This window comes from Phalaenopsis equestris, unplaced genomic scaffold (genome assembly GCF_001263595.1).
Source record: "Phalaenopsis equestris unplaced genomic scaffold, ASM126359v1 Scaffold000359, whole genome shotgun sequence".
Classification (NCBI taxonomy): Eukaryota; Viridiplantae; Streptophyta; class Magnoliopsida; order Asparagales; family Orchidaceae; genus Phalaenopsis; species Phalaenopsis equestris.
This window is the reverse complement of record NW_018164801.1, coordinates 1,461,097-1,485,840: the sequence shown is the minus strand read 5'-3', so window position 1 is coordinate 1,485,840 and position 24,744 is coordinate 1,461,097. Positions and strand designations below refer to the sequence as shown.

At 32.9% G+C, this 24,744-nt stretch overlaps 1 protein-coding gene across 1 annotated transcript; it reads right to left on the bottom strand.

The window, feature by feature from the left end:
- Positions 1 to 1,430: 1,430 nt before the first annotated feature.
- Positions 1,431 to 23,935, bottom strand: LOC110026249 (proteasome subunit beta type-6). Its single transcript, XM_020727122.1, has 8 exons — positions 23,744 to 23,935; positions 23,582 to 23,658; positions 18,521 to 18,576; positions 10,211 to 10,283; positions 9,875 to 9,986; positions 6,970 to 7,067; positions 5,605 to 5,679; positions 1,431 to 1,737 (listed from the first exon to the last, which is right to left on the bottom strand). Exons 1-8 carry the CDS (start codon positions 23,844 to 23,846, stop codon positions 1,600 to 1,602), a joined length of 732 nt encoding a protein of 243 aa, XP_020582781.1. The 5' UTR covers positions 23,847 to 23,935; the 3' UTR covers positions 1,431 to 1,599.
- Between the last annotated feature and the right edge of the window lie 809 nt (positions 23,936 to 24,744).

Sequence of the window (24,744 nt, the reverse complement as noted above, 5' to 3'; positions counted from 1 at the left end):
GGTAACACTAGGAGATCAGGGTCCACCAAGAGGGAGGAAGGGTTTCCTACAACCCCAGCATAAATGGCTTTAGTCCATTACAAATTTGTCTCCAAATAATTAGGGGTGGACATGGTTAACCACTGACAGCACCCCAAGAAGCAAAATAGAGACACTGAAATAAATAAAAACTCTAGGAAGTGACTTGCTCCAAAAGAACCAGCCAACTAAACCTCGGGAATCAAAAAAAGAAGGAAACATAGAACCTCAGCTAACAGATGAAACAAACAACTCCAGACCAGAGTGACACCCCAAACTGGAGGGGCAATAAAAAACTAGCTAATTCACCTAATCAATGTTACAGTAACAAGCTTCACTCAATGAAGAAAAAATTAGCAAACTCCTTCAGTAAACCAATGGAACGGTGATGAAGGTTCAAAATAAGTCTATTCGGCCAACTCTAAACAGACTCCACAACCCTCAGAGGCTCCTTGAAGAGAAATCTAGTTCCTTCACCCAACTCCACAACACCTCCAAGCAGCTACATCACAATCAAAACCCTAGCAGAGCACAGCTAGGTCCAGCCGCCACCATCTTGAATATATATATATATAGGATCAAATTTTGATGCCGTGCAGAATGCTTTGCAGAAACCGCTCACAAATTGTTAGGGATTTAGCATGGCATGTATTTTTTATGGTTTTATCGAAAATTTAATTTTGGCCTTTTATCATTTTGATATTTTTTTTAATATCAATTTTTTATGCTTAATTGAAAATTTAATTTTGGCTTTACAATGTTTAGATTTTTTTTTTTGGAGGGGTATTTAAAGACTAGCCTCCCAATTCCTATGTATTAACAAAAGTGAGGTGTTATGAGAATGGGGTGATATGCGTGCTCTGTGCCAGCTAATTTAACTGAAATATTTTAGCGACTAAATTGTATTTACGTCGGAAGCTTATCAATTTTCTAAATTTATAATAATGATGAATGATACATTTAATGGCATCAATAGTTCATCATTCGCAATATTACATTATATGGGGGTATATTCCTTTTATTCAAGTTTATGGCATGCATTTTAATTAACTGAGTCAAGCTAATTAATGTTCTATTATTAATCATATTTGAGATAACTTTTTTTTTTTGGGGTAAAAAAAAAATTAATACAACTTGTTTAGAATAAGATTTGATGTCAACTCACTAATTTAACATGCGAATTATAATCCAAATGCGACCATAGAATTCTTATGTATCTATACATCTAACACCTAAACTTCAAAATTTACAAATATGCCACATCACTTGCGCAGGAAAAAAAAAATGTTTCATTTCTTAAAAATTAAAATAGTGGCATTTTTTTGTGTGAAGTGAAAGATTTGAGCGTAAAAAAATGTAAGAAATAAAATTTAAGAATGGAGGGAGACATGCATGTAAATACCTCTTAGAAATTTAACAGAATAAACCATTAAAAACCTCATGCTATTCATGGGAGACAATTAAGCTGTTTATAGTTACCGATTGGTTGCTAAATGGCTGTTTAAATTAAAGCAGACTAAAACAATAAAAACGGATGTTTGAAAATAATTAAATTTGGCACGGAAAGGCAATGAGTATTTATTATATGATCATTGGCTCAGGGCCGGCGGCAGCAGATGAGAGTATATCAAGCAAAGAGTTATGAGGTTCTAACTCTTCGTGCCATAGTGGAAGCGAGTCCCCACTGTAGAAGTTCCTCGTCACTCCTTCACCATTCACCTGCACGTAAAAGTAGACAAAAGCAATTGAGTTGCATGTATCATGTATGTAAATGCAAGAAGGAGTGAGCATTCGATCGGTTTGGATGGATGACCGGTTTTCAAATTGGTCAAAAAGATTACAAGCGAAATTCAAAATAAAAAAAAAAACCAAACCAATCCATATCTTATAAAACGGATTCGATCGAACTTAAAATGAACAAACCGAGATTTAATTGCAAGTTAGCGATAGGTTATGAATAAACATGAAGAACTACATATGCCTAATGTTCGGTTCAAAGAAGTTGGGTTTATGTTCCTCTTTTTTTTTTTTGGGTTTATTGAATTAATTAGATTAGTGATATAGATCAAAAAATTTCACTAAAATTTAGATAGCATAGTGAGATTAAGTGTTCTCTTATGCTAATGTAATTGCTCGACTAGTTATTTGAAATGAAATATTATATATTCTAGGAATAAAAATCTTTATCTTCATTTACACAAGGTTTTAGCTCACTATATTTTGGTGAAGCTTACGAATAACTACAAAATAATTGTTTAATAGTGATAGTTTTATGAATGTTTTGCTTATGTTAGGATGTTAAAATCGTTATCTTTACATGTTAGGATATTAATCTCTTATTACTTCATACTTTCATGTGTACAATACTTTCTATTTGTATCAATTTCTTGATTCTAAAACTTGTGTCTCAAAAAGCCTCATGGCTTATGCCTCGCCTAATAAATGATTACCTTAATGCCCCATTATGTAATTGTAAATTTGGGATTTAAAATCAATCCCAAGTTCATCTAAATCATTCTAAAGGTCCAATTCAATAAGATAGTTGAATGATAACGATGCAATTTTTTTAACACTAACCACCATTATTGAGGTATCATGCTCTAGCACATTTCCTTTCATCTAATAAGTATATAATAAAGTCAAATTGTTTGCTTGCCCCTTCTTTAGATTATTTAAAATTCAACACTGACTATGAAATGAGATGCATATACATAAACAAGCATTAGTCCTAATCACAAGACATAGGCCTAAATGATATATTATAAAAAATTATACGAAGTAATGCATAGAATTATCTATAGATTACACAGTGGTTGGTCCTCTCACATAATTCCCACTTGCAAAACTATTTGACTTTATGATTTTAAGTGCAATTAGTAGGAATGATTTTCCTTCTATTGTTTTACATAATTTTAAATTTTATAGTACTTTCAAAATGTTGAGCACAATGTAATGCGCATGGAGTTACTTTTGCTTCAATATGCAAAGCAAAAAACAAAGCAGCACTCTTATGAAATATAAAATTCATGATTTCCACATCAAATATACAATTATAATATGTATAAGATAAACTATTAAATCAACAAAACTCAAACAACATTAATTAATAATTTGTATGAAATATTAATAAATCTAAACCATTTAAAATCCAAAAAAATAAAAAGATCAAAAAAATAAAGAAGCGATTAAAAATACTTGGTTGATTAGAGATAAAGAGGTAAATACTGTGAAGCAAAAGAAAGAAAATATACGACATCAAGACACATTCTTGAGAAGAAGTAGCTAGTATCAGCAAACAGAACAAGCAAAAGCATATAACAAAACTAGCAGACGAGAGAAATGACGAGAACTACAAAGAAAAAAATAGTTATAAAAAAAGAATAAAAAATCAACGAGCAACAACTAAATGACTTAAAGAAAAGTATGAAATGAATGATTGTGTTTAGTCATTGCAACAATAATAAACTGAACCATGAAATTTGAACTGTGATAGCTTTATGATTTGGAGACGAGTGCACAATGTTACAGCGCAATGTGACGAAGTAGCGTAATGCACACACTTTGTGGCGTGCTTGGGCTTCACATATAAGTGACGCAAAGTGCTAGTGGGTCGCTTTGCTTCACTCATAAAATGCTTTGAAGCACAAATTCAAAATTAATGATTTTATAATAATCTATTCAATGTCATTCTCATGTGAAACCATACTTATTGTCTCCATGGGTATTATTTTCAAGATTGCAGTACGCTCCAAAGGGTGATAAAGGTTGTTTGTAGGATACAAGTGTGCTCCTATTCAAAATATTTTCAGGAGAAATTATTTGTAATTATTTTAAATTTATTATTTTTAAATAAGGTTGAATTAAGAACTTAAAAGTTGTCTAGAATTAGAATAGGCAATTTTTAATCAATCATATCAATTAACCTAGGGACGAGTCTATATGCAGATGTTCTTAGGCATATAAATTATTATCTTTGATTGAATAAATCTTCTTCCATGATCAAGCTTATGTGTTTTAAGTTGGATGTGTGATTTTTTCAAGTGTAATAAAGTGTGACTAACTAATTCCAAGCAAAATCATCTCATTGTATCGATTTGAGGCCTCAATTTCTTACTTTAATAATTTTTTTTATTGATCAAATTTTAACTGAGCAATAATTTTAGCGCTCAACATATTTTCTCATCTTTATTTGCTCTCCCAGCCAAAATAAAGTTGGTATGATTCAACACCTATCCTTCCTTGATATTCAACTGCTCACACCCCAGGACTATTATGGGCTTCTTCTCATCATTTAGCACTCTCACTAGAGGCCTTTCATCGCCACTTGGTTTTTGAAAAAAAATTACATTGCATGTTGACTAACCACATCAGTCATGGGCTCATCGCCACAGATGATTTTTCTCCTCTCGATCACACACATCGATAGGTTACTTTCTTATCCCAATCTTCTTCAACTTCATTTACAATCTCCATCAACTCGTCACACACACCTGCCATAGCATCAAACTGGTGTACTATATTTTCAACTTACACAAATCAAATAAAAAAATTAATCACCATATTTACCTTAAAAACAAACTAAAAATATATAGTATTCACAAAACACTGCATTACAATGCATTTCTAAATAGCAAGCATTTTAAACACATCAAACCAAATAGCACCTTATTGGTATGTGATTAGTGATCTCTTTGCCACCCTTGAATAATTACAAATATAGTATCATTCGAGTTATATTAAAAACTCCTATGCCAATATCGCTCTGCATCATCATCATCTGATGTTTAATTTAATTGCAATGCTTCTCAGCCTCTTTATCTAGTATAAAGTATGACAGAAATATAAATTGCATGTGTTCATAAACTTTCTTGTCAACACATTTTGCGGGGTGGAACACAAATATTTAGTTTTTTATGACTAATATGGCCCTTAATTCTGAATGTAATGTTAGTTCAACTCAAAGATCAGAAATGAAATTGAGATTGGTTGAAAACTAACAAAAGCTAGTCCAAAATCAAATCAATTTAAGCAAGCTTGGTATTTTGCCATAACAACTTGAGTAGCTTGAAACTACGAATGTGTGAGCCTGATTCAGTTTTGAATCAGAAGAATATAAAGTTGGAGATAGTACTGAACTCACATGCGCACGAATGGTTCTAAGCCCTACTAAAAGGATAAGCGTATTACAATGGTAATCATGGAAAATTATTCTCGGCCCTACTAATGGAAAGTGCTATTTATGTCCGCTCAGGTATGGTAAGATTGCAATTTTTAGTTAGAAATGTGGCAGTAACACGCAATATAAAAAAAAGAGCATTTACATACATTGCACGCAATTCTTATGAATTTACAGCTCTCACCTAAACTTTCATATTTACACACATGACAATCAAGTCTTCAATATCCCATAAAAAATAACACTATTACAACTTTTCATGCATAATTTTAAAGCACCAAAGTCTGTAAATATAGGTGTGAGATATGTAAATACATAAGAATTGTGTCCTATGTATGTAAAATTTCCTATAAAAAAACAAGTGCACAGACAAGATATGCCCACTAATTACATATTATAAAATCACTTACAATAACAGTACGAACAACACCTCCACTGGCACCATCACGAGCAATGGCAAGAGAGACGGCCTTCACCACCAATTTCTGCCATCAAAATAAACATTAATTATAAGAAAATTTCTCCAACGGGCACTAGATAATGCCAAAGCAACAGTTACATTAAGTAATTTCAATTTATCAATATCAAGTCCTTCCTCCATTCCGCAATAAATCAAATTATTTTAGATTTTTTACATGGCAAATCAGTGTATAAGCATCAACATTTTCTGGAGGTGCTGTGTTCAAAGTCTCAAAGACAAGTTAGAAAACATCCTCAATATTAACTCAGTTTTTAAAATACCACGTCAACAAGAATATGGCACTTCAGTGGAGGAAATGATTAGCTTAGCAAGATGTGATAATCAGCATACAATCAATAATACAGAATTCATCTGACAGCTGAAAACTTAATTCTATTAAAAAGCATTTCAATATTTCATTGCATTTATAATTTTATCATAATGATTTAAAAGAGTAGCATGTAAATATATGCAATGCCCTTCACAGTGTTAAGTTTTCAAGATTTTGCACATTTTCATGCCATGGTGCCATGCATCTTTATCATAATGATTTAAAAGAGTAGCATGTAAATATATGCAATGCCCTTCACAGTGTTAAGTTTTCAAGATTTTGCACATTTTCATGCCATGCATAAGATCACTATCATTAAAACCGCGCATCAATCAAATCAACAAATCTCATCAGAATCGAATGGTACTTTGATTCGTATACAAAAGCTGGTTTTGTGTAGAAGTGTAAGTGAGTCAGGTAGACTCATGAGATGAGTGGCTCGTGTACTGAGCTTCATGAGGTAACAAGCCAAGTTCAAGATAGCCCTGATTCAACTCGTTAGCTCCTTTGCTTGTAAACAGGCTCAATTAAAAAATAATTAAAAAAATATACTTAAAATATATTAAAATTCAAGAATTTTTCTTTAATTTATTAAAAATATTTTTAAAAAATAGTACTTTACATTTTATAACAAGCAATTTCTTATTAATTATCTAAAAAATATTCATTCTATTTGTCATTTCGTTATAACACTAGCATAAACTAATTGATATTTTTTCTCTTTCATACAAAACAAGCCGACTTGAACTTGATCAATTAATCAAGCTCAAGCTGAGGGTGGTTCGAGCTCGACTCGTTTACAACCCTAGTTCTGTGCATACCTAATTTAACCATTCTTATGAATTTGTTTGATTACACAAAAAAATAAATGAACAAATACCAAAAAAAAATGTATTAAGGAAAAATTTAAATCAGAGCTATTATTTGTAATATTTACAAGATGATAGAAGATTTACTAAGCTAAAAAGAAATGGTTTATCGCACCTCAGCTTCATCTTTGGTCATCCCTTCCTTCCATGCTTGATCAAAAAATCCATACAGATAACTTACAGATAACTGGAACCAGAACCTGGAACCAGAACCTGCAAAACATTCAAGTGTTTTGGAATACGTAAATGCCTAACATAATAAAACATGAGCTAAACAATACCACAAAACCAACACACACAGACACACACAAAGCACCAAAAGGATAAACTTTCTTGACTCTGAAAAATTGAAATATGGACATCTCAAGGATAAATTTTCTTGACTCTGAAAAATTGAAATATGGACATCTCTATTCGTCTCACAGTAACAAGATCCTCAGAAAACCTCCAAGAGAAAAAAAAGTTCCTTGGATTTACAGTATTTTCCAAATGAAGGCTAAACTCTTAAACGTATATAACACTCATTTATTCCATTAAAAAATATAGCGATTATGACTGTTGGGTTTGTTTGGACCAGAGGCATGTTCTGCCCTGCTACCTGTACAACGAACTCGCAGGTTTTCCCACATTAGCACAACTTTATAAAGTTTTTTGCAGGCCCTGAACACGAGAAAGCCATACAAAACAAGGCCTATATAAAACCTAATGAAAATGAATCATTGCAAAACGCTAAAATAACCATATGAACAATAAAATCAAAATAAATAAATACAAAAAGGCTTTAATTTTATACAGACTATTTTCAATGTGGTGCACTGTGATTAGATAAAAAATTGAAAAATTTTCAAAACTCCAGATTGCCAATCATTCTCCACAAAATTGCTGATTGAACTCTCATCCATAATTATCAACAAAGTTACTGTTTTAAATTGGTACTCAATTTTAGCAGAAGCTGCTAATGTAGACATTTTCGAAAAAACAACAACAACAACAACAACAAAGCCTTAATCCCACTACGTGAGGTCGGCTACATGAATCCTTCTTCTCCATTGCATCCTATTTAGTGTCATATTTTCATTTAGTTCTAGTAATTTAAGACCATTTTTTATACAATAAGCCCAAGTCTTCCTAGGTCTACCTCTGCCTTTCTTAACACAAGTCGAATCTAAAACATCTACTCTCCTAATCGGATCATCAGATGGTCGACGTTTAATGTGACCAAACCATCTAAGACAACTTTCTCTAATTTTGTCCGTCACAGGAGCTGCACCAACCCTATCACGGATATATTCATTTCGCAATTTGTCTCTAAGTGTAAAGCCACTCATCCACCTAATCATTCTCATCTCGGCAACACTTAACTTATTATTATGTTTCTCTTTTAAAGGCCAACATTCAGCACCATAGAGCATTGCAAGTCTCACCACCGTCTTATAAAATTTTCCTTTCAGTCTAAGCGGTACATTTTCGAAAAATGATGAAAAATTATTTGAAAGAGCTATGTATGCTTTCTTTATCTAGATAACTGAGTTTCTCTTATTTATTATCAGGATAGGTGATCTTAACTGCAAAATCAAATTTTTTATGTTGCCTATTTTAGATATTTGAATGCATTGTATGTTAACATACGAAGCCAGAAGGAAAGACCCGACACAGCCATACATCAAATCTAGAGATTGAAAGTACCATTAATGAATGAATCAACAGCTGCATGGGGAGAAAGAGAATTTATAGTGCAAAAAATTAAAGGGAAATTTACATAAGTAGCACACAATTCTTATGTATTTACATATCTCACACCTCTACTTTCATATTTACATACACAACACTTTGATGCGTTAAACCTACAAATGAAAATATTTATTTCACTTTTAAAAAGTGGTAATAGTGTTATTTTTTATGTGAAACTAAAGATTTGAATGATATGTGTGTGAATATGAAAGATTAGGTGTGAAATATGAAATACTTAAGAAATTGTATGCTATATAAATGTCCCAAAAATCAATTCATTTAGCTAACTATTTGAAAGAGGAAGAACGAAAAACTCTACATAAAAGTTTGATAAGAACAGAAATTTGGCACATGTGGATAAGAACAATTCACCATTGCTGTAAGTACAAGGAAGGGTTGCTACTATTTCTAGGATAGGTCGTGCCTAAATCTAGTAAAGACAAGTGATCTGAATCCCCAGAAACCTGCAGAATAAACAAGCTACTCAAGGCCTAAATCGATATGGCTTTGGATTGTAACTTTTTAATTGAACTTAAAAGATTCAATCCATCGAAAAAAAGTTGACCGACTAAAGAGAAGTAGAAAGGACAACAAAACCAGAGCCATTGTTGACCTCATTTTTAGTGGGTCTTAGCCTCCTAATCTTAGAACCTAGGATCTAGCCTTAGGAGTTCCTGGTTGACCATCCTAGCGGACTAGTAATGGAGCCCACCTCCCATAGAACTTCAAACCGTTTCTTTACTCATTTTTTGAAAACTCGCACGAATGGTCTCAAGCACTCAACTTCTAGTTGCAAGGGCTAAGGACCAACATGCAGAGGGTCTGAAAATGAGCATGTTTTTATTTATTTATTTTTTAAATTAGCTTATTTTTAAAAAATACTTGAAACAACTTTTATTTTGAATGATTTTAAAAACGACTAAACATGTTATAATACCATGCCAAAGATGTCTTGTTTTAAATCAAAACATTAAGAAAATAATAATAATAAAAGAAATCAAAATTAATCCCAAACGGCCCCTATATGACTCGATCCTAACACCTCATTTTCTTACCATAGCAGAATAATACAATCTTGTTATCACAAGCTTATGTTTTCTTTTAGAATTCTAAATATTAAAAGAACTTCCAATCAAGTCAAGCCCCACCGTCTATCCTCACGTCAGGAACACAGATAAAAAATATTTCTCATAAGGGTCCAGCATGCAGTTTCAAATCTGAAAATAAAGCTGTTGCAAGAAAGCATGCATCTCGGGAAAGAATAATTAGAATTTTAGTTGTGATCTTACCTCCAATGGTGAAGGGTTGTTTCAAAATTGTTCCTCCAAGGGGAATAGAGTAAATTTGTCCTCCTCCATATTTATCCCAACCACCAACAATAAGGCCAGTTTGCAACATATTCTAAAAACAATTATTACAGAGACCAAAAGAAATATAAGCATCATTGATGTGTAGGTGTGCTAGTTAAATCCTATTTTATAAACAGCAGATCCAACGAATTAAGAATGAGCAGTCCCATGACCAATTAAAGAACACTAAACAAAACGAATACAGTTTTTGAAGTTTTCCGGCCATACGAACAAGGCAATTGCATTGACATCAAAAACAAAAGGGTTGGAATATACCTTGTTCTGATATGAAAACAACCTAAGTAAATTGGCCGCAACTTTGACTGTAGCAGGCTGTCCGAGTTGAATCCTGCCTCGAGAACACAGCATAGTAGACAAATAATTTGTATGGTATCTTTTTGTTAGGAAAAAATCACAATCCTACCATGATTACTTAATTAGCGATTTAGCAAAGATAAAAGAGGTAAAAAGAAAACATATAAAAACAAGATTAAAATGCAAAAGTAGAAGTTACATTACGCAATCTAGATGATTATGTGTAACAAGGTGATAACATTGCAGAAAAGTAATAGCAGAGAATCACAATAGAACAAATTTGCGTATCCAATCCACAACAGCTTATCATAGAACCTTTGTCCACTAGTCCAACAGACTGCAGTAGTCTGATCAGCCTTCTAGTTCATTTGAAATTTTGTTAAATAACACTTAGCAAAAAATCAACATCATTAATTTAGATAAAAAAATTGACAAACACCACATCCATGAAACATACATACTTCTTTGATCTAGGAGGTGGCCTTCAGAACATTGGGCCAACTCCATCAATCAGATTATCTACAAGACAAGCAAGAGGGTTCACTTCAACATTCCACTAAACAACAAAATCGTGGGTAGGCCGTAGTCTAAGTAACAAAAGTAGACTTAACCTCAAGGCCAACAACACCAACTTGAGTTAAATTACAACATACAAACTTCATTACTTCAATCCCAGTCCTTGATAATTCAAGGATGAAAGTAAGACTAGTAAGGTAAATGAGGGTTCCATAGAGTTTATGCTAATTAGGGATTCATTTTTAATCAACTCTAAAATTATTTGTTGTTCTTTAGAAATTGCTATAATATTTGTTAGCTTATTCTCATTCTCTTGGTTCGAAAGCCTATTCTATTAAATATCCCATCAAGAACTACATACACATTAATTTAGTTCTCATTTTCTATTCCCAATTTCGCCCAAATATTCTCTCTATCAGCCTACCTTGGCTGGAACTTCAAGATTTTCCAGTAGTAAAGAACTCCTCCTCTCAACCAAATATCATGTGCTAACCCTTAAAAGATGATCCTCGTCAGCCCAGCCTCAATCCAACCAACTGCATATTCTGCATAATATTCTAACTTTATTCTACACTGATAATCATATCAGCCCCAAATCTCAACTCCACCTTGCTAGCTGATACCATCACCACTACTAACTCAAATCATTATTTCTATACCATTCAAGGATTTGATCACTGAATTTTGGACTTCATTTAAATTCTTATTCTAAAAGACCAAAACAATAATTTTCAACTGCATGCTCATCTCATTAAGGCTTTGTTGTTGTTGTTGTTGTTGTTGTATGCTCATCTCAATCCACACCTTTCATTAAGCCAAAGAAAAAATTTAACGTCTTAAATCAATGTACCTAAATCCTTCCTCACTCTAACAAAATTCTTCAATGCTAATTTCACCGAATATGTAAAATTTATCACACCAAATTTTACAGATCTTTACAACAAAAGTTCCTCCATTTAGCCTTATGCATATCAGTCAATTTAAAATTGGCTGAGAGAGAACAATCCTCTACTCACAATTCAGGATCCTTCTTATAATACATTGATAACTTCCAAGTAAAACAAATAAACTTGCACCAAAAAAAAAAGGTAAATATAAACATGTTGATTTTCTTTGTTTTTTTCATCTCAACCATGCATTTCATCTAAAATAATTTATATCATTTAAATAAGTCCCTATTTGGATTAATGCAATCTAAATATTTAGTAACGGACATTTTAACTCTTAAGAAGGGAATCACCATTCTCCTCCAATTTAGATATTGATGTTATAGCCTTAAAATATAAGATCAAAATCATTATTCTCTTTAACATTCTTAAAATTAAAAATGTCACTCATTGCATGAGAAAATAAATATGTTGGTCATAATATGTTGGATGTATTGAAGGATTTGATAAGAGAAATACAAAAGTAAATACAAACTTTTAGGTGGACTTCTATACATCATCCAATCAACCTTATTATTTTTACAAGTTTAATGGATAGTTAAATTATCACAAAAAATGATGGAACTCAATATATTAGTAACTCTCAATTTGTAGATCAGAATTGATATCGTGTTCTTTAGTCTAAAGGCTATATAAAAGGGTTGCGTGGTACAACTTTCTGACTGGTTTGCATTTCAGACTGCAACCGCAACTTTGTTTAGGGAATTCTTTCTTGGTGCTTTCTAGAAGTTTCTCTAATGGGAAACTACTAATTTCAACCCGAGCAGTTAAAAATGCGGTGACTGTAAAAAACTATTGTATAATTTTTTAATATATGTGTATATATATATATATATATATCCCACATCATCTTTCTCAGAAGTTATTTTCTCCACCACAACTTTGCAACCACTCTTAAAAAACTTACAACCACCCAAATAAACCCAAAGTATTGGATGTAAAAATAATTGGTAGGAAAATAGTTGGTCTCCTTCAAAGACAAGAAAAACCCATCTCACTTTTATGTTATTAAGGCAATGGTAGCCCAGTTTTCAAGTACTAGATCCTGATACCAAAATAAAGCCCGATTAAAAACTAGACAATGGATTAAAAATGCATCAATGAAATAAAGGAAAGCTAGTACTATCATTGTCTAGTAGCAATAATAGGGGAATGATTACTAAAATATCAAGAAATGGGTATAATATTAGATAAAACTATAGAATTTTAAATCTCGTTTGTCAAAGTACAAGAGACAAATTCCGTAGCTTCTTGAAAAAGCTACAGGGGTTCACCATGAGATGCAAAAAAAAAAAAATAAATAAAAGGAAAAAAATCCTAATTAGTAGCAAGTTCAACGCAACCAGATTGATAGTTAATGCAATACAATTTAAGGACTGGAACTTTGTATTGGTGACATTAAGTTAGCAGTATCCACATTAACAGTATATAATTTCCGTTATTGATATTTGACTATGAGAACAAAGATATCGTTCACAAAATCTTCAACCAAAAACATAAGTACAGTAAGAGATAAACAAAAATAATTTATTCATACTAGAAAAACAACAGTAAGCTCATTAACATTCACCAAATGAACATATATTGACAACAATCTCTCATAGATATGGCAGTAAACAGATTGCACAAATTTTCTAATCACTAAATAAAAATAGCAAAACCAATTAGCCTACGATCCTTCTTGCATTTCAATTTACAACTTACAACTTACAAACGTTGGCCAACAAATTGAAAACCAGTTCATAATAGATTACATAATATTGTATGAAATAGAATTTCAAGGGATACTAACATAACACGAGTGCTCACTCAATTGTGTTCATGCCAAAAATGGATAGGCCACTGATGATACAAAAATCATGTACAGCATAAAGCAAACCCAATAGAAAAAAAGAATAACCAAAAAAAGCATACATCCAAGTCAATGCGTTAAAGACGCTATATAACTCATTTTGAATGGTAGATTGCCGATCTATAAAGTAAATCTTAGGTTTCAACTTGAGAGTACATTAGTTTGAAACCCAAAAGGCTCTTTAATCAAATATGTGTGTTGCAACCATTCCAAGACTATGTATTATTGAGGGCCCTTGTGCACAATTTAAGCATTTACCCGTTAATTGTGTGAATTATATGAGATAGCGCATAATTATATGCTAGCCATAGATTGTGTACGGTTAGTAGGTAGTGCCATGATCATAAAATAAGAACTAACAAAAACAATCTTCCTAGCACAATAACCAATATAAAGCAAGTTTTGTCCATATCTAGCTTTTAAAAAGGATTAAAGATCAAGTTTTACGTGCAAAAATCTTGCTGGCCTTCTCCACGCAGACTACAAACAAATGTCAAATTTCACTGTGACTTGAGATCAGATGTTCAAATAAGAGAATCATCTTCTTTGTTGTGCAATGTAAAATTGCAGGCATCAAACGTTTTAAAAAATGAATAGCAACAACAACAACAAAGCCTTAAGTCGGCTACATGAATCCTTTTCTCCATTGCGTCCTATTTAGTGTCATATTTTCATTTAGTTTTAATAAATTAAGATCATTTTTTATATAATAAGCCCAAGTCTTCCTAGGTCTACCTCTGCCTTTCCTAACATAAGTCGATTCTAAAACATATATTCTCCTAATCGGATCATCAGATGGTCGACGTTTAATGTGACCAAATCATCTAAGACAACTTTCTCTAATTTTATCCGTCACAGGAGCTACATCAAACCAATCACGAATATATTCATTTCACATTTTGTCTATAAGTGTAAAACCACTCATCCACCTAATCATTCTCATCTCGGCAACACTTAACTTAGTATCATGCTTCTCTTTTAAAGGCCAACATTCAGCGTCATAAAGCATTGCAGGTTCCACCATGTCTTATAATTTTTTTTCCTTTCAGCCTAAGCGATACTTTTCTATCACACAAAAGGCCGGAAGCATTCCTCCACTTCAACTAACCAACTTGAATTCTACTATTAACATCCCCATATATATCACCATCACTTTGAACAACAGACCCGTGATATCTAAATCGTTCACACCTTTTAATAATTTGATCACCCAAAGTTACACTTATGTCACTAGAGCTACTACTACTAAAATTACATTCCATGTATTCAGTTTTAGTTCAACTCAAACGAAAGCCTTTAGACTCCAAAGTAGATCTCCATAATTCAAGTTTTTCCTGGGCTTTTTCTCTCGTCTTATCCACGAGAAGGATATCATCGGCAAAAAGCATACACCTACATCCTCCTGTAAATGTCCAATAAGACCATCCATAACTAAAACAAAAAGATATGGGCTTAAAATCGATCCCTGATGTAATCCAATAGAAATAGAAAAAAAAATTTGGTCAATCCTCCTTCAGTTTGAACACAAGTAACAACTCTAGTATACATATCTTTAATGACTTGAATATAAGTCATATCAACACATTTCTTCTCAAAAACTCTCCAAAGGATATCTCTTGGAACCTTATCGTAAGCTTTCTCTAAATCAATAAAAATCAGATGTAAATTCTCCTTATTATCTCTGAACTTTTCCATCAAACTTCTCAATAAATGTATAGCTTCCATAGTAGACCTGCCAGGCATAAATCCAAATTGATTATGAGAAATTTTAAAATAATATTAAAGAGTTTAGTAAGCCAAGAAACTCTCAAATCTCCTAAACAATTCCATACTTCAATTGGGATAACATCAGGTCCTACAGACTTTCCACCCTTAGTTTTCTTTAAAGTCAGCTCAACTTTTTTTTTACTAATGCGCCGGTAAAAATGAAACGTTTTATTATTATTAACGATATTAAGATCACTAAGGTTGATCATATTTTCAGAAATTTCATTAAAAAGTTTATCAAAATAACCCACCCACCTATGTTGAATATCTTTTTCTAAAAAAACACTTTTTAATTTTCATCTTTAATACATTTTACTTAAGTTAAATCTTTACTATTCTTTTATCTTTGTTTGGTTAGTTTATACATGTGTTTTTTTACCCTCCTTAGTATCTAATCTATTATAAATATTATTAAAAACAGAATTTTAAGCGTCACATATTATTTTTAGCGTCACATATTGTTCTTTTAGATTCCCTGCGGTCCGATTGATATTTTTCCCAGCTCTCTAAGCTTTTACATTCAAGCCAATTTTTATAGCATAACTTCTTATATTTTATCTTTTCTTGTACATTATTATTCCACCGCCAACTATTTTTATTTAAAGAAACTTTTTTTCTTTTGATTCTCCTAATACATCTTTTGCTACTTGTTTAATAGTGTTTATTACCTTTTGATTCTCCTAGTACATCTTTTGCTACTTGTTTAATAGTGTTTATTATTTTATCCAACATAACATTTGCTTCATCATGAACATCCCGAATTTTAAAAATCTTGAATTTTACTCATAATTAAATGATAATCTTAAGGGTTATAATTCTATCTCCATAAGGGTTATAATTCCATCTCCAACTCTATTAATTTTTTACAACATTATCTTTAAACTCTTATATATAATTACACAAACACCATTTCTAGTGCGACTTTTACCTGAATACCAAAGTTTAAAATCTAAGTTATCAATCTCCTTAGCCTTTTCTCCAACCCATTTAGTTTTTTGACACATAACATATTTATCTTTCTATGAATCATAATATCAATTAACTTCATGAATTTACCAATTGAGAGTGTTTATATTTCAATATCATATCCTAATATTAATTTTATTAGTTTTATGGACTAACTTATTCACCTGCATCCGTCTGTAATGTGGAAACCCCTGCTTATTTGACACCACACCCGAGCGTCAGTGCAGCGGCCCTTGTATATTTTTCACTGTATATACAGCGCGTCGCTTCCAGGGGACGCCCTAGCACTCACACAAAGATCAAAAGGATTCATGTTATGACTTTTTTTCGACAAGTTTTACGTTGGCTGTCGATTACCTAACGCACCCTCCATTTTCACATATTTTCACATCCAGGCTTGGGACCGACAATGACAATGTTAACTTTTTGACATCTTGATGAAAAAAAAAAAAAACAGCAAAGAGATTATTAGAGTATAATGATTATCCGTATGCAGTTATTATTTATTATTTGATTTTATTCTCTGATTATATTTCCTCTTTTGCTTTATTATATTTTATTTTCTTTCCTGTTTTGTTTTATTCTATTTTATTTTTGTTCCTTGTTATTTTACTCTATTTTCATTACTTTTCATTATTATTTATATTGTAATTGGGTTTAAATACTCATTTTCCTATCAATTAAATTTATGCTGGTCTATTCCAAGTTTCAATAGAGATACATATATACACTCTCTTCACGTCACAACTTAGGCTTAGCCAAACCACTATTTGAAACGATAGCAACTTCTTTTCTACAAATTGAACTCCGAGCTCATGCAGGTAAAACACATTGTTTAAAAAAGCACTCGAGGCATGCCTCTAAGTGTGCAAGAATAGAGGCACAAGAGGAGCGGCTTAGAGCTTAAGTCTCACCCTGACCGATGAGGCTTATGTTTTGGGTTTTTTTGGTATGAGGTGTTCCACACCTCAAAGATTTTTTTTTTTTTTTACAAATATCATATTATATTATACACCTTAGCTATCATTTGAAGAATTTTAAAGATGATGAGATAGACCCCAATGATAATAAAATTATTACATATGATAATTTTTTTAAACATGATGAGCCAACTGCGGATCCTAATTCTTATGAAACATTTAAATTTTAATTGGGTACTTTAAATTTTGTTTAAAACTTTTATTTTATTAACACAAAGATTAAGCTTTGTAATTTATATTTTATAATGATGAATTAGATGAATATGCAGACAACTTTTCATGTCCAAGTATTATGTAAGTTTTTAGTTATTCTCTATTTCAAGGCTAACGCCTCAATCAGCCCTAAGGCTTACACCTCATTAAGACAAAATACCTCGGTTCATCATGGATCTGCACCAATGGACCATGTCGAATTTTTAATCTGAGAAATCCATACAGTCTTATCACATGTATACCCAATAACTATCAATTTAAAGAATTTTTTGGTCTGCAGCAGAAAGAGCGAAATGCATTCCTTTTATGGGAGTTTTGAAAATCTAGATGATTGGTAGGAAGAAAAATAAATGCAATGTAAAATTATAATGCATTTGAAATTCATTTCCTAATTCAATTTTAATGCATTTGGAATTCACCATATTTGGGAGAACAGATACACTACACTACTTTATGTAAAGTGTTGACCGCAGACAACACCACCCAGATACCGACAACCACCGCCTGCCCACTCACTAACACCCACCAAAGGTCTCTAGCAATGCCTACCCACAGGCTGCCCTCCCTCTACAGCTTAACACCGCAGCCACTAACGAGCCTATTTTATATTAAATTCATTTTTCTTCAAAACAAACAAGAAATTATAAAATATTGCATTTATTTTACATTGAATCAAACAACTCCAAAATATTCTAAATACAATAAACTACTTTTACACTACTTTTTTTTAGCACACCATACAACCTATAGATGAATTTTGAAGTCTATGCACATATAAGAACCCTTGAAATCTCTTCTGTTCCATTCCACCTCTAATTCTAATTTAAACAAAGAATCCAATCAGGGAATTAATGCCAACTTGTTCCCAGCTGGTTCAAGCAAATACCGTGAAGAAAGCATGTCAACCTAGAAATAAATAAAAATTTATGCACAAGAAATATTTCTCTTTATACTAACAAACAAATGCAAATTAGTACTTAATTAAAATTGGTTAATCAGAAGGTAAAGGAAAAGAATTGAGTATGCTCACGTATGTTGATTGAGAAAATAGCGAACATAATCAGATACGATTTGAGAATCAGCAGCCTGCAAATATAAGAAGAGAAAGTTAAATGGAAAGAATACATTAGCAAGGGAAAAAAATTAGTAAACAAAACTAAGTTCACAGTGATTATACCATTTAATGAATTAAATAGAATAGCAGGAAAAACCATGAAAAACATTATTCACGGCATAGATGAATAATTAAAACTACAATATGCAGCAACAATTTGCAAGAGTCATTCCCTTTAGTGCAATAATAAAGAAAATATTATGGTTCCAATCTACTGTACACTTATCAGTATAGAATGAAAAAGCTGCAGATGACAGCAGCAACTCTAAACATGATGAGCAAATTAAAGGTCAGCTACAATGAGCTGGAATAATTTTTTTCTTCTCATTGATCCAATCAACGTCAAAAATCATGAAATTACTGCAAAATCTTGTATGCAAAAGGTAAAAAAAAAGGTCTGTGGAACCATTAAATAAAAACAAAAGTACAGCAACAAAGTTCAGAAGTTGAACTATGTTTATTGTGATGTCCAAAGTGTTTCATAAGCATAAGAAAGGGTCGGCTACATTGAGCAGGAATAAATTTGTTCTTCTAATTGATCCAATCAAAATCATGAAATTGCTGCAAAATCTTGCAAGCAAAAGGGATAAAAAGGGTCTGTAGAACCATTAAATAAAAAAATAACAGTGCAGCAACAAAATCCAGAAGGTGAACTATGTCTATTGTGATGGCCAAAGTGTTTAATAAACATAAGGAATGAAATAATGGGTTTCATGACATCATAAAGCCATGCATGCATGATTAAAATTTTAAATAAAGAACTGAGATAGTAATAATTCATTCAGGGGGTTTATTATTATTTATATAGGAAACAAATCCCATCCAAGAAAGTAACATAAGCAAACTATATTTTCTTTCGTTAAAATGTGCATGCTGAGTACATATCTTTTGTTACCTTAAAAAATAAAACAGAAACTATATCAATCAAAGAATCAAGAACACCGACTATAGCAACTCATAGCATGAGATGACAATAGTTCTAAATTCAAAAGACTAATAATGATCGGAAGTGTCAATTAGGAAGGATAGAAATCAAACACCTAAATTACGAGTTTTCTATAATTAGAAGCTTCCTTAGCTAAATTACGAGTTTTCTATAATTACAAGCTTCCTTATTTCCAATATCTTTATTCTGATATATTTCCTTTTCAGATGAATATTTAGATTAGGAATATGCATTATGAAGTTACCTAAAATAGATTATATGCACTTTATTTTTTACCTAAAATAGAGTGTAAGATTGTTAATTAATGGAATGAAAGCAAAGAGAAAAGGCAATCGAGCCTATTCAGGTTTCAGTTTATTTTTTCTCAAAACTTTGACATGGTATCAGAGCAAAATTTTTGCCCTAACCACCGGTAATCGTTGGAGGACCTTCAAGACTCCCTTCCCGGCGAGAAGGGAGGAACTATTTCTTTTCCTTGATTCGTTTATCAACTATGCCACCTGCTCTGATGGAAAATGATGTCAGTACTGCTTCTTCATCATCCTCTTCTTGGATTAGTGGTTCATTTGGTGGTGGAAAGAAACAGGCAACAACAACAAGGATTCTTGGGTTGAAAAGGGTTGTTATGTTTGTATTATTATTTATCTGAATCAGATCTTCTTCGTTAGGCATCGCTGCTTCTATGGCAACTTCGACTGCTTCTTACGCTTCGCTTTGTCCGCTTAAGTTTCAGCCTCGGCTTCGGCAAACCATAGATCTTAAGCTTCGGCCTCTCGGGTTTCGACACTCTTGGACTTCGGCACTCTCAGCCTTCGGCCTTTCGGGCTTCGACACTTTTGGGCTTTGGCACTATTTGGCTTCGACACTTTCAAGCTTTGACACTCTCGAGCTTCGACACTTTTGAGCTTCGACATTTTTAAGATTCGACACTCTTGGACTTCCGCATTTTCGGGCTTCGGCACTCTCAAGCTTCGGTCTTTCGGGCTTCAACATTTTCAGACTTTGACATGTTTGGGCTTCGACACTTTTGGGCTTCGACACTTTCAGGCTTCGGGCTTCGGGCTTCGGCACTTTCATGCTTCGGCACTTTTGAGCTTCAGTATTTTTAGGTTACGGTATTTTCAGGCTTCAACATTATAAGACTTCGGCACTCACATCTTGAAGATTTTTTATCCCGACAATGTTATCAGCTTTTTGTTGGTAAATTGATGTTTTCTGATCAGTCAACATCAATTTGAGGGGGATGTCAATCAAGAATGATGGAAATTAGGCAGCTAAATTAAGAGTTTTCTATAATTAGAAGGTTTCTTATTTCCAATATTTTTATTCTGATATATTTTCCCTGTAGCTAAATATTTAAATTAGGAATATGTATTATTAAGTCACCTAAAATAGATTATATTCACTTTATTTTGTACCTAAAATAGATTGTAAGATTGTTATTTAATGGAATAAAAGCAAAGGGAAAAGACAATTGAGCCGATTCAAAAATCAGACTATTTTTCTCAAACCTTTGACAGGAGGAAAATGAAACGCACAAAATTTAGGTTTTAAAGGGCTGCTTGTGTTGCAATAGAAAAGGTACTAAGTACATCAATAACTGACTATACATCACTCCTGCACTAAGAATTTCCCCAGGAATCACACATATGAGCACACAAAACTGACTTTGCCATCAAAAGTTTAAAGTTTTAAATTAAACTCAAAAAGTTTTAACAGTGCTCATCTATTCCCACATGCATTCAACAAAACAATGCAGCTAACCAACCTCAACAGGATTATTTCTTTACCAAATTAAGCAAGTTATGAAGCCATTTATAAATGTCTTTATAAGCAAGGCCTAAAGCTGTGATCAAGACACATTCTAACTTATAACTATAACATCGACTTTTACAAATAAAACATGAAAAAAAGAACACTTGTCGGCACTATCAAATAAAAAATAAATGAATGCGCCAAAAAATTCATAATCAATAAGATGTGCGGTGGTGCATTAAGACACAGAAAACGTAGATCTGAATTCCGCCAGTTGGTTTTGTCCATGTTTGCAATTGTGGAACTTTAAAAAATGGGCAAATGTAAAACTACTACTTGATCTTTGTCCATATTTAAAGTATGTGCGCAATGTAAGCACCCTACCAATAATTAGGATAATAATGTCTATCTTTGGAATATTACTAATCAAATAAAAAAGATGTAATATACAACATAAATGGCAACAAACAGAAAGCGGTTCATGCAGATTGTCCAAATTACATGCCACATAGGGGGAAAGCTTAAATATGGTAAATCGCTAAAAATTAAGGCATTGCTTGAACAAAGTGAATCAAGGGAAAGTAAGTGAGATTTCAAGCGGTTAGTGCTTTGAATATGAAATAAAAGTCATTTAATGTTCATTTTTCTCGCCTATCTAGCAGTGAGAAAGAGCCTAATTAACATTACTGAAACTCGCAGAGAAATGCGGAAAAAACGGCAAGAAAACAAGATCCACAGGTCAGTATTATCAAGGTTAGGGTGTTAAGTGAGTCAAGCCCGCTCAAGTTCAACTCGTTAACGGGCTCACGAGTCAAGCTTATGGAGCTACGAGCTCGAGTTAGCTATGACTGGAGCTCAACTCAACTTGTTTACACATCCAACCAAGGTATACATAAAGCTTATGACACAATACAATAAAAGTTAAGGTTCAAGGAGCCGTTGTGACTGCTGTCCAGACATTTCAGAACACACTTTGAAATCATGAAAAAAACAAGTTAATGCATTCACTTTAATTTAAACATCAGCAATCCAGTGAAACATATTTTTTCCTTTTTAAGTTTCTATGATAGAAAGTAGTTACAGGCACATTATTATAAAAAAACTTTGGTGTAAATTAAGTATCACAAAGAAAAAAACTGCCTAAAACACCCGATATGCAGTACCTTAATATTGATTGAAATTTGAACCAGGCTAGAGATTCAATGGAATCACAATTCCCTGATTCCTGCTTTATTATATTCTAATAAAGTCTAGAATGACAATATATGACTAACATTTTTGTAATTGGGCTTTACAAGAACATCATTCTAAATAGTCCATTTTAGATTTATAGTTTTTTTCATTAATGTCGTTCAGCCCAAGTTGTTGCTATCATCCTATTAGATGTATGTCACTAGATTGCTCCATAACTTTGTTGGCTTGTGACACAAGTGGTTGAGCTATTATTATATCATTGCTCATGCAATCATAGGCGACATGGGTATTACATGAATTGTTCTACATATTCTAAAACATTAGCTTTACCCTAAAGAAAAGAAGTTGGCCTTTAAAAACAACAATTCATATCATTAAACGGGCCACCCAGTCAAATGCAAAGAAATATACCCAACATATTTTTAGCCATAAAATAAGAATAATATTCAAAATATGCCTTATCCAAATAAATAAAATATATATATATAATCACTGGTTTCTTTCCAAAGTAAATAATTAAATCAAACCCGTCAATCCTCTCCAAACTATATAATCCCCGCCGCTTAGCTCATCCTGTTACCAGTTAAAATTTCATGTTGTCAAAAACATCTTCTGATTTATTTTGACACAAAAACCTATAAACCCCTTAAAAATCCACCTAATATTTACAAGTAATATCTTATTGTAGTTAAATGAGATAAACAATAATAACTTTGAAGAAGCATTCAAACAATGAATACAAATATCTCTGCCAACTAACAAGCCCATTTGAACCTACCCAATCACTCCAGCGCAATCCTTCAATCAATTAACAGAACGACTGCTACTGAAGATCAACGTCCATGTAGAGAAGATAACAAATTAGAACTCAATTGACAGGCAAAGATAAAACTAGTGGAGAAATAAACCTAACGAAAGCATGGTAAATCGATAATTGCAAAAGAAATCAGCACACAATGCAAATGGTAAAAACAACATCTCACTCAGTAGTATCGTCAAAACCTAAAAATACCAAATACCATATTTCATCGAAACACATGTCTAACCAGCGACGGCTAAGCTCCAGGAACACCAAAACTCACCGATCCAGAGCGGCACACATAAACGTTGTCAGTGAGTTGCGTGATCTTATCCGATGCACGGTTAGCGACATACATCCCTGCCATGCAGGAAGAACAGACAGATGAGATCCAAAAAACGAGCGAAGCCTAAAATTGACTAAAGTCAAGAGATTAGAGCCGGACCTGTACTGGTCCGTGAATCGGCGCCGAGGACAACACCACCGTCGTAGGTGACGCCGATGATCGTCGTGCCCATGGAGAGCGGGGCGCTTAGATGAGGATCCATGGAAAAGGTTTCGGTGATTGCTTTGCTTCGGTGAAGATGGCCGCAGCTCCAAGTAAGATCTATAAGGCGAGGCCCCGGGGGGTTTTATAAAAATAATACATCATTCACAAAAATGAACATACATTTAGATAAAAGAATAATTAATAGTGACGTCAGAAGTATTTACCAGAAAAATTTGTAAAGAAAAAAATGTACAGAACCCGATTGTAAAAATTAAACTTTTGTCTCACAGGAGGAAAATGATTATAAAGATTTTGAATTACAGTCTGGACGTGAGAATGAACTCGTTGTAAAAAGTGGACAATAATTAATGACGATTCGTGGATGCCAACAGGTGGTGGGGAACCTAACCCGGTTGTAAAAATTAAACTTTTGTAAAATGATTATAAAGACTTTGAATTACAGTCTCGATGTGCGAATGAACTCGTTGCAAAAAGTGGACAACAATTAATGACGATTCGTGGATGCCAACAGGTGGTGGTCAACAGCTGTCGGAGATAATAGATGACAGTCATCGGTGGTCAATAATGTTCGGCGGTGATCGACAGTGGCAAGGGTGGTGTTGAACTTCAGCTCCTTGTTAAAGCTTCAATTTTTTTCTCAAGCATAGTATTATGGGTGCAATTAATACAAGAATGAGCCACTTTGATTGTATGGTTCGAAGAGCTTCCTTCGATCAAATAGCGTTTGATGAACCTTTAAATGCCTTAATAATATCAGAATTGAGCAATCTTCGGCTTGCTGATTTCGATTTGTCGAGACACTCGATTTGACTATATGCTTGTTAGATTCGACATATGTTTGACCTTCTAAATATATCCAAAAAACCTTCAATGGTGGTTTAATGACTTGATCTGAGCTTGATTTGACTAATGTTGATGTCATTGGGTTCGTCTCA